The following is a 17,141-nucleotide window of genomic DNA, read 5'->3' as shown; positions in this document are numbered from 1 at the left end:
AAATCTAAAATCTAAAAAATATATAAAAATAAGAGCTACTATAAATTATTAATAAATAAAATATTAGCGTATATATGCAATTAAATGTGTGTGTGCAATTAATGTCTACATTGAAACTCTAAATACACATTCAAAATAGCAAGCATAGAGCAAGCATATACAGCATACAATGGTTTGCAATAAAGGAAATGTTAGTTTGAAAATACAACACCAATAACTGTAAAACAAGATATTCTGCAGTAATAAGCGATTAGAAACATTACTCTGAATGACGTCCATGGTGCTGTGACATGTTTGGATTGTCCACAGGCTTTCGGTCACAGTGTATCATGGACATGTTTGTCTTTGACCTGTGCTTAAATGTGTTTTGTTAACACAATGATAATCCAACGGCATAAGGATGGCAGACATGATACTTCAATTGACACAAATATTACTCAATATTTCCCATCTGCACGCGGTGTGTGTGTGTTCCTGTTAGAGAAGAACACCACCAGACCCCTGCAGGCTATCACACCTAAAGTGAACCTCAAACTTCCTTTGACTGACATTTCCAGGAAGCGTGAGGAAGAAAGGGGTGCGACCGGGAGCTTCATTCACTTTAGGGTGTGTATGTGTGTGGTGTGTTTAGGCGGGTGGCAGTCCCAGCTGTCCCAGTATTGATCCACAGCTGGTGCTAATATGGGGGGTGGGGGTCAGGGCTGTGGGGTTTCCTTCCCAACACACACACAAATATACTAAAGTAGAGGAAGAGTGAGATTTCACAATTCTATATTATGATTATATTAGTAGTACTTCTACTTTTTGACTGATTCATTCTGAAGAACTGGCTCATTGAACCAGTTCTTGGCTCCCAACCCGAGATGATCCCAGAGGGGATCAGAAAATGTAAGAAGTATCAACATTGAGGGTGTTTGTCAAAGAAATGGGCCACAATAGGCTTTTCCATCAATAAGTGCCATGTTGCGTGTTTCTGCATGAATGCAGAGCTGAATCTAAATATATAAAAGAACAGACAAAGAGCGAAAAAGAGGGAGAGAACGGATGACACATTTTCAGTTGGCATCACCCAGGGCCTATTTCTGTCTGTCATCACTCATCTGTTGTGATTCAAATGTGATTTCCCCAAACTGTCATTGAGTGGCGCTCTCACACACACACACACACACACACACACACAGATTAGGGGAAGTGTCATTATTTGTGGGAATTGTCTATTGAGGGTAGGGCCGGTGGCTGGGGGATTGCCATTGTTCCAGCTGAACATAAAAGACGAGCAAAGCCAACAGACCAAGACTTATGGAAATCAAAAATAATACCAGCCACCAAAATAATAAAAGAGCCCAAAACAATAACAGCCTATTATAAAAGAAAGGAAGAGAAGATGCCAGCTTAATACCTTCAGAGAGAGACAGACAGAGAGAGAGAGATGACAAAAAGCTGTGTTCAAATACTGGAGATGTTGTTTCCGCAGCGTACCCACGCTGGGACACCGCCTGGTGCCTATGAGCACACAAAAAAGTAACAATAGACAACAGAAAATAAATATCTCTCCACAACCCACCAAACCCGTGACCTACAGTCTCTTTCAGGCTCTCCGTTGAAGGACAAGCATCCGCTGCCAAAATGACTCTTAACACAGACATCACATACAACAGGCCTGTGAAAGATCAGAACATTTATTTTGAGAGGTTCAAAAAGAGTGAACATGTCAAACCAGCTCTCTCAAATTTCAGATGGTCAGGCACTCGGCACAAGTTTAATTTTTTTTTAAATTAAATAAACCTTCACCTGCTTATTTCTGCTTTATTGGCATGACAACATTACATTTGTATTTGCAAAGCAAATAGAGTAAATAGGCAATTCAAATAAAGCACAAGTAAAATAAAACGTAATCAAAAAAAATAAAAAAATAGGGCCACATTATATAGCGTGTACCAAAACTAAGTATGATACTTTTTTTTCTTCACTTCTGGCTCTATTCATCCCTCTTTCATCCTCTCAGTTATCAAATATGGGCCAAAGACAATACTACTCCGTAAACACAAACACTGTAGCATTCCAGCACACACACACAATGTACCAGAAAGACAGGTAAGAACACACACACCAGAGAGACAGATTTATTGGATTAACACCCAACATCCCAATTTAAAGGTGCCACCTCATCAGTTTCCACCTCAAATGACCATGACCACACACACACACACACACCTGTAATTATATCGACAGCGCTAACCTAAATTAATGCTCAGTGAGTCCATCACAGCTGGAGAAATGCTGAGTGTGTGTCAGTCATAATCAGTAATTCAATGTACAGAACTTGTAGACCTTAGTCCATGGCTAAATCTATTTTAGATCAGATAAGGCATTTAACTGCCATAAAATTGACACAACAACACTAAAGCCAGTGACAGTTATGTGTTTTAGCGAGTTAATCATGACCAGCTGAGTTAGCTAGACTTAGGTTTTGTTCAACATACAATATTCAGAGGTGTTTAATGATCAGTCTGCGAGCGCTCAGGGTCTGACGGCATCTGTAGATCAGAGGATGCTGTAAGAGCTTCTGTCATGCTGTCATAAAGCAGGTTCTATGGCAGTGTCATCCCGCAGGCTTTGAGGGTTGTATCGGTGTTGGCTCTTGAGTTTTAAGCCGTTTAAGACTGACATAATAGGTATAATCCATCACACAGAGTCTATGGTTTAAAAAGAGTTTAAGCGACAGAAGATACTTTGTGCCTTCAACTGTCTGAATCAAATTGTGCTCAAACAGACAGTTAATTAAACCAATGTCATCCCACTCTTTTTTTTTTCTTTTTTTTTTTACATATACACTGTTCAAAATTTTGGAGTCAATGTTTTTAAAAGAAATCTCATATGCTCACCAAAACTGCATGTATTTGATCAAAAATACAGTAAAACAGTAATATTGTGAAATTTTTTTGCAGTTTAAAATTTTTATTTTAATGTATAAAAAAAAGAAGTAATTTATTCCTGTGATGGCAAAGCTGAGTTTTGAGCATCATTACTCCAGTCTTCAGTGTCACATGATCCTTCAGAAATCATTCTAATATGCCGATTTGCTGCTCAAACATTTCCTATTATTAATGTGGAAAGCAGTTGTGTTGTTTAATATTTTTGTGGAAACCATGATTTTTTTTTTTTTCAGGATCCTTTGATGAACAGAAAGTTCAAAAGAACAGCATTTATTTGAAATGTAAATCTTTTTAGTAACAATATAAAATGTATTTACATTTATGATCAACTTATTGCATTCTTTCTGAATAAAAGTATTAATTTCTTTTAAAAAAACAGAAGTGTATATATTAGTATATATGCAAATCCTAAAATGAGCCACTAATGTGACGCTTGCTCATATTTTCATTATTTTATGCTATTTCAGAATACATTACAAACATACACAGCCATATTCATATGAAAGATTTCAGGTTCTCTCCCTTTCCGTTTTTCTTTTTCTAACCCCATTTTTCCATTTTCAGAAGTCAATACAAGACATTGGATGAGCGCTGTGTGTTTGTATTTCCTGTAAGTGTTTCTCAAGGCAAACGACAGCATGATTGTTCCACGGCTCTAATTCGCTTTATCGTGTTTGTCGTCCGTTTTTCACGAACCAAAACTAGCAAAGCAAAACAAAAACAGACAGATGAATTAATGCTTGCTAAAGACAAATAAAAACAGAGGGATTAGAACAGTGTGTGTGCACATGTCCCGTAAACGCTTTAAAAACTATTTTCAATTGAATCGACCGAAACATTCAAGAGCTAGGAGTCAAACGCAGATGTTTAAAACACTCCAGTGCTTTATCCCAACAAGAGCAGATTATATTTGAGAAAATATGGATGTTTCTAAGAGAAAGAGATCTAGATCGTTAGACCACCTTAATATCATGTTTACAGTGTTCAGATTACTGAATCTAATCATAATAATTTTACTGATATCAAACTACTATACAGGTAATATGTAACGTAGGTGATGGTACTGTAAGTGCGGTTGGAGACAGCAATCTGGGGGAAGAGAGAGAGGGAACACCTGGGTCAAGCTTTTGGATAAATATTTGGCTTTCAGGGATGTTTTTCAGAGCCACAAAGATCTGTCTCCATCAGCAGGCACCATCTTAAGAAGAAACAGAAAAATAAATACGGCAGAGATGCGGGGAAAGAGATAGAGAGGGAGGGACAGGCACAGAATGGAGAGAGATAAAAAGAAATGCGAAGGCAGGCAGGTGAGGAAGGATGGACAACAGTCTTAAAAAAGAGAGAAAGAAAAACAGAAGACAAAAAAAAAAATGAAGGACCAGTGACACATACAAAGACAAACATTTAAGAGTGTGTGTGTGTGTGTGTGTGTGTGTGTGTGTGTGTGTGCGCGCTCATCTGATGTTACAGCTCTAAGCCCAAATAATAACAAAGCAGTACAGAAATGCAGCAGACATAACACACACACACAGTCCTGAAAGAGTCTGTGTGCAGCAGTGTGACCTCAGAGCTGAGAAACAGATTAACACACACGTGTGCATGTTTATTCCTGCTTCCATCTCACAGTAGAGGGGCAAAACAAAGAGTGTTTCTGTTTTGGATATCTTTGCTTGTGTACGTGTGTGAGGTGGGCTTAAAGTCGACTGTGACCTTGCCTTACATCTGATCTCCAACCCTGTTAATCTGTCAGTCAAACACACATACACTCCAAAATGAACTTTTTCACACCTGCCGACGGCAAGTCAATTGAAAACCTTTACCAGTCATGCATATTTTTTACTTGTCATAAAACTATTGCGCATTATTTTTATATTTTATATATTTTTATTTATGAATTAATAGCAAACAATATGTCACTTGGAGTATCATATACACAATCATACAATTTAGCAAGGAGGCATTAAATTGATCAAAAGTGACATTAAAGATGTTCAAAAGATTTAGATTTCAAATAAATGTTGTTCATTTCAACTTTGTTCAAAGTTTTCCACAAAAGTATTAAGAAGCACAAGCAGATTATGTTTATCACACTGAACTAGGGATGTCAAAATAGTTGAAAAACTCATTTAGAAATTTTTTTTTTTACTTAAATATGACAAATATTCTAATTATATTTGAATTTAAAAAGCATAATATCAGTTATGGGGAAAAATCTTTTGGCTCGTCTCCTGAGGCCGTAAGAGTGTGCAAGGAGCAAAATATTAATGCACCGCATTAAATTGTTTATTCAAAGCAATGAAATAACATGACTGTTTGCACGCGCGTGACTTTTAAACTAATGTTAATAAATCAAATATATTTGTGTAAATTGCATTAATTATGAACAATACAGCACTATGTATTTATGCATAGTTTAATATAAAGAGCCGAAGCAACGATCTCACAATACTTTTTGCATTTAAAACCATGAGCTGCAGTGGAAAGGGGAAAAAAACACAGTCTCATGACATTTTTAAAAGTTGAAAAAGTTGACATTCTTTTAACTTTACACAGCTTTCTAAACATGCGGCTCTCTTGTGCGAGGTGCAAGTGCAATGGTGAAAGATGTCCATCTATCATCTGTTTATCTAGAAAACAATGGAAAAAACAGTGCACAAAATGCGTTCAGAGTGAACGGCTTGGTTACGGTTTCGACGTTACTTCTATTATAATAGTTCACAGAATTGCCGTTTTTACCGTATTTTTGATCAAATAAATGCAGCTTGGTGAGAGTAAGAGACTTGGATCTTAACGACCCCAAACATTTGAATGCTAGTGTATAAAATACAAAAATATGAAAATATAACCTGCCCCCAGAAACTTTCAGAGCACTTTAAGAGTGCTCCACACACAGTAATCTGTATACATATACACACGTACCGTGAAACGGTAGATCAATATCTGCACCTAATGCTGTCAGTATCGCTGTAGGTCGTTCATATTGCATAAACAAAGTTTGTTTTACTCTGAACCAACAAGAAACCAGCAGATTGTCTTTAAATTAAAGGTCCAGATGAACGTTGGTGTTGAGTGACATGCTATGACTGATGGTCACTTAATCAGTCAAAAGGAAGGAAAACTATTCAAATCATAAGTTGATTAGCAAACTTGTTATTGTAGTTGAAGACACCATAACCTAAATGTATCTTTGCTAGGGATGGATCGAAAATGTGCAATGCAAATAAATAAAACGCAAATAAAATAGCATTTTCCACTTTTATCTGAAACAGAAAACAGGCATAAAAAAATAGTTTTGACTAAAAAATATTAATAAAACCATTTAACATTTACAGAAAATTTTACATATTTTTACATTACTTTTTGCATAATTTAATAAGCCTACTCATTTAAAATAAATCTAATTATCTAATAACACTGTTAAAAGTAAATGTTCATTTTTATACTTTACATTATAATTGTGATTCCTGAATTTATTTTGAAACACTTTGTTTTAGTTTTTAGCATTTTTCATTCTTAATTTATGTAGACAATATAGTACCGAATTTTTATATCCGTTATTAGCCACAACATAAAATAATTCTCGGTGCATCCCTAGAATTGACCAAAATGAAAATCAAACTCAGACTTAAAACTGCAGACCATCTGGAACATATTTTAATAATAATAATAATAATTCACTGAAATCCTCCATAAGGTTGCACAGGTTAATATTCCATTTAAAGTGAAATATGTGTGCGTCTGACTCTGATCTGACAAAATTACACAAAGCAAAGCAGCAATAAAAGTTGAGAGCCAGTTACATTCAGTTGAGATTAATCCCTGAAGAGACACACACAAACTTTTCTATTTCATTCTCCACACCAGCTTTGCTCAGCATGCCTGGCTGGGTGGCTGAATTATTCTGTGTGGTCTCCAGAGAAGCGCGGGACCAGGGGCAGCGTGTGGACCAGTAGCCCACGTAATGTGCTCCTGCCGCAGACCAAGCCAGTGGTGAGGACCCCTGGGCAAAGGAGAACTGAGGTGGAAATGACTTTAAATGTTTTGGACATTTAAAGTGGCCACAAAAGGAAGCAGATCATCGGAAAAAGAGAGAGAGAGAAAGACAATAAAAGAGAGAGAAAGAGAGAGAAATACAGAAAGAACTGGTCTGGAATTTGGCAAATTCTCTTACTCTAAACACAAAACAAGCTAAATTGTGTATTTGTTTTAGAGTGGCAGACCCCTGAAGACTTGGACTTGAAGATCAAGCTTCAGAACTACAGACAAGGGCACTGTTTGAACAACAGGAAGTGAACCATTCTTCTTCGACAAATGTGTTTATTCTGTTTTATCTTAGAACCTATACATTTCCTTCACATTTTTTCATCTTTCCTCTTACTCCTTTACTATATCTAATCCATTTCAAGAATCCAGGACTTGTGAACTTTTTGTGAACCTATTTTCAGACAATCACACGCTGCCCTCTAGTGGCTGGAGGAGGAAATGAGCAAGAAATAGTTCACCAAAAATGGCAATACTGACAATATTAACTCTGTTTTTTCAATGGAACAAACAATGAGACTGAGGAATTTTCAACTCTTTTTTCATACTGCAATAGTTGACAAAGTAAATGATGACAGAGCTTTGGGTGAATTATTATTTGTACAGCTCTGATTTTCCATTTATCCATTTTTCCATTGTGCACTTTAAAGGAAACATCACAGATACGTCCAGGATGAGACTGTGTTCTCACTAGTCTGAACTTTTGAGAAGAAACATGACTCCAGTGGAAAAACAAATGGTAAACAACAATTTCCACAAATACAGAAGTAATGCAGAAACAAACTACAGACACAACTCTGCGGGTTTAAGCCCAGAGTGAACCAGAACACAAGACTCTGATATGAATAAAGACTGAAAATGGCTGGAAATGCTGCCACTGTTTTCTCTCAGACACACACACACACAGAGAAATGTGGTGCCAAATAGAGCAGCTCAAGGAGCTTTGATGTCGGCCCCTCTTGGAATGCTCCCTTTTCTTTTCCCGCCTTTATACTCCTCTCTTTCTATCCCTCTCTCATTCTTTCTTCTGTTTTCCTCCCAGTTTCTCACAGCAGGCAGGAGCGCAGGGTAGAATAAACCAGTGTGCAGAATTAAAAAAAGTTCCAAAACAGGTTTTTTGATTGTCAATTATAACCATTCACAACTTTATTTAAAGAAATATATATATATTCACAATTTTGTTTCAAACATATTTCTGATGAAAATAAATATTATCTTTTATATGTTTGAAAAAAGAAATTCAAATTTCAAAACGTTTGAAATGTGGTTAAGTAACTAACTTCAAGTTAGTGTTGAGGTGTGTGATTGTGTGAGAGAGAGTTTGTGGCCAGTGTTTTTGTTTGTTTTTGGAAGGAGGAATTTGAGGGATTTTGTGGGAACCTGGTGTGTGTGGATCTCTTCTAGTCTCATTACTGGTGTCAGATGACAGGCATGTCTTTGATCAATCTGTTATTAGTGAGGTGTGTATGGACAGGAGGAATTAAGATCTCATGCTTTGTGTTCCCACCCTCCTCTCCAACCACTCTAACCCAAATACCAAGGAATATCATCCATTCATTTCACATCGCACACAGAAAACTGCATGAGTGTTTATGCTGATTAAGAGACATTAATGAGAGCTTGCCAGCGCTGGAGACACTTACATTGGACCGGTGATGTGACTTTATTATTGTGTGTGTCGATGTTTGCGTATGTCTGCTGAGCAGACAGATGGATAGAGAGCCCTGTCTGGACTGGTGCTCATGTTTGTGGATCTAAACAGCCTCTCTCTAGAGACACACACAGATGCCATGTTCAGAATGGAAAACTAGTGTAATATAAACTCTACAGACTACAAACAAATCAGTCTGCTCCAAACCGTAGTATGCTACATTGCTGGTACTGTTCAAAGTTTGGGGTTGGTACATTTTTAAAAAAAACGTTTGGTAACGCTTTACTTGAAGGGGTGTGCATAAGAGTGACATGACACCTTCATAATCATCATGACACATGTCATGAATATGAAGGAGGTTTTATGCATGTTTGTGACAACTGTCATTAAGTGTCATTCGCTCAATTATGACATTTTTAATGCAAATATTTTTTTGACATTTTTGACAGTTATGCACATGCATAAACCCTCCTTCATATTCATGATATGTGTCCTGTCATGATTATGAAGGTGTCATGTCACTCTTATGCACACCCCTTCAAGTAAAGTGTTACCAAACGTTTTAAAGAAGTCTCTTATGCTCACCAAGATTGCATTTATTTGATAAAACATATTATGACAATTTAATATAACCGTTTTCTATTTTAATATATTTTAAAATGTAATGTATTCCTGTGATGCAAAACTGATTTTCAGCATCACATGATCCTTCAGAAATCATTCTTATATGCTGATTTGCTGCTCAAGAAACATTTCTTTTTATTATCAAAGTGGAAAACATTTATAAAACGTTATATTCGGTTAATAGAAAGTTCAAAAGAACAGCATTTATTTAAAATGTTTTTTTCTTGTAATATTATATCAATGTCTTTACTGTCAATGTTGATCCATTTAATGTGGCCTTGATGAATAAAAGCATTAATTTTAAAAAAATCCAAATGTTTGACTGGTAGTGTCCCTAACTAATATGTCATTCTGAACATGTGAGTATCAATTGTGTAATTGAAATAACTGTGTAATGAAACTGCAGGAGAGAAGTGAAGATAGATGAACATAAGAAGATAGGAGAAACTTTTAGCTTGTTCTTCTGCAGCAAAAGAAAACAGTCTACCCAAACACAGCTCTGACACGACCACCACACTCACAGTTCATGGTGTTTACTGATGCCTAATCAGAAAGCAAACGGCAACATCATACAAAGATAACATTAATAATTGACGTTTTGCACAGCACATGTCACAGAATCTCTGCCTCTCTCTGTCTCGAATCATGTATCTATCTTTCAGAGCCCTGTGTCTGTGTTTCTTTGAGGATATAAAACACATGCAGAGATTCCAGTATTGTCTCCTTCAGTGTAAATTAAAGAGCAAAGAGCAGTCAAAAGTAACCTCATTTTTGTTTTTCCCCATTTCATGAAAGTATGGTCTGACAAGCCACAAGACAATTAGCCAACCAGATGCCAAGAACAGCAGTGTTTATGAACAGTCCTGTCCTACAGCAGTTGCACTGTAAAGATCTACACTAGCAGCATCAGTATTGGACATCATTATTAAGGGTGGGGATGAGACAAGGTACAGGGAGCCAGTCAATGACATCATTGTCTATGGAGAGGAAAATGACCTGGTCCTCAACGTAGACAAGACCAGAGAGCTCATCATAGACTTCAGGAAGAAAAGCCCACCTCTGCAGCCTCTCACCATCAAGGGCACTGTGGTGGAGAGGGCCGACAGCCACAAATTCCTTGGCCTGAATTTGGCATCTAACTTGAGCTGGACTACAAACACTGTTACCACAGTGAAGAAAGCTCAAAAACGCTTGTATTTTATCAGGCTTTTAAAGAAGGCTGGGCATGGGATGTGCCCTCTTACTCATGCCTATAGGGGACTCATAGAGAGTGTCTTGACATATGGCATCACCGTGTGGTTTGGAAACGCAACACAGGCAGAGAAGAAGTCTCTCCAAAGAGTTATAAAGTCAGCAGAGAGAATCATTGGGACTAACCTCCCACCCATGACCACACTGTACATAGAGCGCTGTAACAAGAAGGCGGCTCAGTCCATACTAAATGACACTCATCACCCAGCTCACTCACTGCTGAGACCCAGACACAAACCCTACAGTCTGAGACACACAAGAGTGGACAGTATCATCACACACAAAACACGCTTTTACAACAGCTTCTATCCAGCAGCAGTGAGACTAATGGCGAACTCATAGAAATAGGATATATATATAGTATAAACGGCTAGCAAGCACTGGTGCACTTTGTATTTTTATTTTATTTTTTATTCTAAGGGTGATGTAGTACAATTCCTATGTATGTGTACAACTTTCTTTGTGCTCTACAAATGGCAAATAAAACTTTGATTTATTGATTTACATCTTAAAAGCATCCGAGACACAAATCAGTGTCAACAAAAATGCTTCCAACAATCAACGGGAATTTTCTAGAAGGCAAAAGACACTTGACAGAATGAAGTAATCGTATTTGTATTAAAAATGTGTGCTCAAATAAAAGCTAGATCTGGTTCTGATAAAACAGCCTTTTAATCCCAGACACAAGACAAATTAATCTAAATAGTGAGCGTCACAGAAAACTATGACAGAAAATGTTCAACAAGCTTTTTTCCCATGACTAAGACGAGACGATGACGAGACGACAATAAGTAACATAGCTATATCAACATGCAATATCATTGACGAAAAAAGATGATTAAAATGTAGTTCAAAAAATAAGAACTTTACCAAAATCTCAATTTATTGTTGTTAAAAACAAAGAGGAGACAAAACATTACAGACTGCTCTACAAACTTCTACTACGAGCTTTCATGTTTGCGGCGACCAGATGTCAAGGTTTTGAATTGCCCAATCAGAGCTTTTACATTTTCTGCCCAGCTGGAGTTTAGCCATAACCTGGCCCTAGCCAGATGAATTTCGCTCCGCCTAGCTTCACTCACATCCATCTGGAACCTCTTCCATTGAGAGTGATTTCTCCAACCAACTTTATGGTTTAGCCAATCAGGACGCAGGGCGGGAGTTTCATAGATGTGACGTAGTGGAGAAGCGACCGTGAGACTGTTTTGATTCAGACAACAATGGCGGCTCGCATCGAGGAAACAAGCGTTAACATTGATACTGTTAACATTGATTTCATCCGTGTTGTCCAATCTACCTAATATTGTTTCATTAAAAGAACATCAGAGAACGGCTCTTAAGGCTTTTGTTGGTGGAAACGATGTTATATAGATCAGTGCCTTCTCCCGACCGGATTCTTCAGCGTCACGGGTTGGCTTCGGTGTGAGTGGTTGAAATAGCACGTCGATAAAGATGACAGACAAGTGGCTTATCCAATCATATGCAAGGATTTTTGATAAGGCCCAGCCTTCTGAAACGCCATTTCAATGGATCGGTTCCAGATGGATGTGAGTGAAGCTAGGCGGAGCGAAATTCATCTGGCAAGGGCCAGGTTAGTTTAGCCATCTCCATTGAGATATTCTGCTTAAAACCAAAGTGTCATTCAGTCAGTCTGCTCCTTCGCGAGCCGCTTGCGCTGTTTGCTGCGACTAAACCTGCGATCAAATCTTCTCTCAGTGATGAACTGTAATAAATATAAACGTGGATCTAGACTATATTGTTTGCAATTGTCGTTGCTGAATAAATGCACTTACGCTAAATAACTGAGGTTATTTTGGTCACTGAATAAACGCACTTACACTCTGTGTGGCAATACAAAATCTTTTCAAATTGTTGTAATTTGGAATTATTGGTATTACTATTAGGAATTTCACTTTTAATTATTGAGAAGTTTCTTGTCTTACCAGTTTATAATGTAGAGAGTATGTTCATTTACATGATTTAGCCTATACTAAATCAGTATACTAGATATCAGTACTTAGATATACTAGATAAAATAAACCAGGCAAATGAGTTGACATTCTCTTATTTTGTGCTTATAATTCTGATGAAATGTACAAATAAATTTCTCAAAAGACAACAATCATTGATTAAAACTAGACTCAAATGCTCAGATATTTAGTAACTAAAAAGAACATTTGACTAAGAGTAAGACTAAATTTAAAAATAGCTGACAAAATTAACACTAGTTCAGCAAACTATAGAACCACGTGTCAATTATCTGTTCAATCTCAAACCACATGAACACTTACAACAACTAGTGTACAATGGTGAGGAACCAACAAAGAACAACATGATATAACAAACATCTGCCTTAAATCAGTCATTCTTCATCCTGAAACTGTAACAGTAGTGTGATGACTACATTTGACCACTAGATGTCAGGCTGCACACGGCAGAACTCACCAGAACCACAAAAGTGTAAAAAAAGCACTCACATTTTCGATGACAAATGTCCACTCTTTGTCTTCAAACTCCTCTGCGTGGGGATCCTAAAAAAACAAAATGCGGGGGTTAATTTGATGGAATTAAAAAAATTAAAGTGGAAGCTCATTAAAGACGGTCTCAGTATAATGTCTTTGGCAGCAGAGATATTTGGAAACATCAACTCCACAGATCATATCCATCTCTACAGAAAAAACAAGATTTGCATATCCTTTCTTGTTATGTAAAACATATGAGGGATGCAGAGGCACTATCATAAATTACTTTTCCAAAGCTTTATCTGGTTGCATCAATAATATAATGACCAAAACAGTAAATTTTTGTCAAAGAGGATATGATGCCCATCTGTCTGTCTGTCTGTCTATCAATAGCATACAATAATATCAAATCACAGTGATACACTTTTCTCATATTCATCTGTCTTGAGCCTATTTCAAATTTGAAACAAGTTTATTGGTCAGCTAAACATGCACGGCACGTTACACGTATGAAGGTACACGCATACAGCTTCACCTGAGCTGCTCTTCTGTTGTTCTAGAACTGTCCCGGTCAGCTGACCGCATGGTTGGCGGTACACAAATGAAACATTCATGAACTCACAAAAAGCCAAACTGGTCCACTGCAATGAACTCTGGGAGATGTAGTTGAACATGACACTGAGTCGGTTTGCAGAGAACAAGGCTGATAAGGAAAATGTTTGGACAAGCACTTTGTGTGTGTGACCTTTGTAAACACAATGTGGAGAATGTTAGAGGATATACAACACCAGGTCAACCTGTCAGCGCTAGCTTGTAACGTGTGTGTGTGTGTGGGGGGGGGGGGGGGTGTTAAGTCAGTGCTTTTGCCACTCTGAGGACATAAAAGCTGATGAAATGATGAAATCAAATTTTACATGTTAATTTATTTAATGGGAGTTTATTTGCACATTATTTCTGATATATTCTATTTTATTTATGGGAGATATGAACAGAATCTTAGTGAACAGTAATTTAATATCACTCATATTTTAAGAATGTTTAAGAGAATAAATAAATATATAAATAACACAAAAACGATCATACATAAAATAAATTGTTATATATAATATACAAATTTTGCGTGCATACATATTAAGTATAGCAATATTTGAAAGATTACATACTATACATATTTATTATGCATGCAGACTACATATTATATATAAAAATACAATTATTTAAAGCTAATTTTGCCACTGGGAAACTGAACAGCTGAAAATGTATGAACTGAAATGTCATCTGAGTCAAGAGTACTGTCATCTAAAATCCTCTGCTGTCAACATGAGGAACCTCAGATCTACAAACTGCTCTTTCTCTATATGCGATGCACAAACAGATGCACTTCCTGTGTAGCTGCACCTGGGTCTGACAATTCAGGATGTAAGGTCTCACTTCTCTCGTGCCAGATGGAAAAATCTGCTGACCGGCACCTCAAAAAGACTAAAATACAGAGCACACGCTTCCTGCTGCCGTGTCAGTTTCTGCTGCACACACATTTGAGAAGGGAGTTAAAATCTTGGACTATGGCAGTTAAATCAGTGCGGAATCAGGATGTCTAGACACCAGCAGACCTGCAGATCCCAACCAATCAGCTTCTGGGAAACAGCCAACTGCTACAACTGGCCCTAATAACGTCTAGGCCTACTTGGCCACTAAATGAGAGAGCGTTTTGTGTGTGTGTGTGTGTGTGTGTGTGTGTGTGTGTGTGTGTGTGTGTGTGTGTGTGTGTGTGTGTGTGTGTGTGTGTGTGTGTGTGTGTGTGTGTGTGTGTGTGTGTGTGTGTGTGTGTGTGTGTGTGTGTACCTTAAATAGGGTGACAGTGATCTCTATGTTCTCTGGAACCGGCCACACCACCACTCCTCTATAGGGGTTCTTGATGCCAGGCTGCCAGCTATGAGACTGCGAACAAAATAAATGACATTACATGATACACAAGATGATTATAATAAATGCAACATGAAACCTAACATCTTTAATCATGCAAAATAATATACAGTTAGTTTTTATACAATAATCTAGCTAGTCATTGCTACGTAAACACTGCAAAAAATTATTTTCTTACTCAGTATTTTTGTCGTTTTCCAGCTTGAAAAAAAAAAGCATTTTCTTACCCCATTGGCAGATATTTTTTCTTGTTTTACACATGTAGCATGAAAACAAAAATTTAAATCTTGAGCCATTTTGCTTCTCAAGTAAATGCATCTCGATTTAAGAATGTTTAGATATTTGTAAAACGAAACAAAAACACCTAGTAAGGAAATAATGTTTTGCAGTGAAGTTGGACAGATGCATACATAAGTTGTTACAAAAAACTTTAATGGTTCATTAAGGTGATGTGTGTCATTTTGGAGCCAATATCGGGACCAAGCGGAATTGTGGTGTCCCGAGCTCACATTAGCTTAATTATTATGTACATTTATACGTACGTACATTGACATTATGGGTTTAGTTAGAGTCTGACTACTCTTACTCTACTAGTCTGGTTTTGTTTAGTCGGATTTACAGCTCTAGGAAATATGATTGTAGCTCAACATTGTCCAGCATGTATACATACTAATTGGGCTACAAATGTCTTCAAGAGGTGATGTGCATTTAATCCTTCAAATTTGATGCATTGTGATTATGTATATATTTGTACTGAAAAATGTAACAGAAAAAAGACTGTAACTTAAAGCAAAAACCTGCTATTTACTACACATAAATATACTCAAGTCATTGTTAATTTGAAACAGCATTTTAAAAAAATGACCCACCTTGGAAGATTTCCTTCGGCTCCTCCGAGTCCAGACAACAACTAGCTTATCTGGTTGCCTAAAAAAAAGGACAAAAGAAAAAAAGATTAACCAACCAGTGCTAAAAAGCTAATAAACAAACACAATAACTAACTGAAACACTACCAGGACTTCCGATTTCAGCTCTACTGTGCACAAACTAAGAACAAGATAAGATGAGAAATAAAAGAGATCTTCCTCTTTTATTTCTCATCTTATCTTGTTCTTAGTTTGTGCACAGTAGAGCTGAAATCGGAAGTTTGACCAGCCTTCTCAGGAAAGAGTTCAAAGTTGAAATGATGCTGCAAATCAAGTCATACCCATATCACACACACCCTAACCCAGCAGTACACAAACTCACTGCTTTTTTGATGCAAGTGTGTGTGCACAAGATGAATGTGTTAATGGACTTCAGGTGGCAAGACCTCTACTACAGAAAACACATTTTATGCTAAATTCATCCCTCTAGTACAAATACACCTTACAGTACAACATTCACAATACACAAAGTGAATGACGACACTCACGGACAGACCAACAGGTTTAAAGATAAAGGGACTGTTAGACCTGAAGGACAAAAAGGTTTCGGTACATCTAAGCAGAACTGAGAGAGAGAACAATCACACACACACACACAGGATTCAGGACTCATGATGAGCTTGAATTGGATTACCAGCTGTAAGAGGCTTGACCGCAATCTGACAGGTGTGTGTTTATGCATGTGTCCTGTGTGTGTCTCATTTTAAGAAACATCACTGTCCACTCATCTAAACTGTTACAAACATGGAGCAGACAGGATCTATGGCCATCTAAAGTAACCCCTGATGCATATCTGGATTATTCTAGATACGGATCAGTTTCCCAGGAAGAGAGAAACGGCAGTGCTCTCCAAAAAGGATTTTCCGTGGAGATTGAGAATCACCACTGATAGCATTTCAACCAATGACTAGACTTAAACTGTGTCCAGGAAACCAACGAGAGAGCATCACAGAGAAACCATGTCTCTACATTTCTAGAAGACACACACGCTCCCATGCTGTGTGTGACGTGGAGCATTGAAGACAATCTGCTTTCGGTCATCTCTCACTCTGAAATAGCAAAACTGTTTCCCTTTAACCTCCTTTCTTTTTTTCTGTCTATTTCCATCCCTGCTTTCAGTACTTGTGTGCTTCCTCTAGGCTAGTTGACATGCTCCACTGCAGGCCCTGATGCACATGATCTTATCAGAAAGTATTTCATAATGGCATGATGTTTCCTCTTATGGATGGTTGGGTCACAATGATTTTTTTTTCCTGATTTAAAACTTTTATTCAACAAGGATACATAAATTGAGCAAAAGTGACAGTAAAGTCATTTATAATGTTAC

At 37.3% G+C, this 17,141-nt stretch overlaps 1 protein-coding gene across 1 annotated transcript in view; it reads right to left on the bottom strand.

The window, feature by feature from the left end:
* Positions 1-17,141, bottom strand: part of ehbp1 (EH domain binding protein 1) — a 165,730-nt gene that overhangs the window by 121,812 nt on the left and 26,777 nt on the right. Inside the window, exons 3-5 of the mRNA XM_056264310.1 lie at positions 15,758-15,815; positions 14,808-14,903; positions 12,981-13,034 (exon numbers count right to left, since the gene is read on the bottom strand). Of these exons, the coding sequence (XP_056120285.1) occupies positions 12,981-13,034; positions 14,808-14,903; positions 15,758-15,815 (208 nt within the window). The remainder of the gene's footprint in view (positions 1-12,980; positions 13,035-14,807; positions 14,904-15,757; positions 15,816-17,141) is intronic.

Source organism: Rhinichthys klamathensis, unplaced genomic scaffold (genome assembly GCF_029890125.1).
Source record: "Rhinichthys klamathensis goyatoka isolate OS25496 unplaced genomic scaffold, OSU_Roscu_1.1 h1tg000220l_1, whole genome shotgun sequence".
Taxonomy (NCBI): Eukaryota; Metazoa; Chordata; class Actinopteri; order Cypriniformes; family Leuciscidae; genus Rhinichthys; species Rhinichthys klamathensis.
Note: the sequence above shows the minus strand (reverse complement) of the source record. Positions and strands in the feature narration are given on the sequence as shown.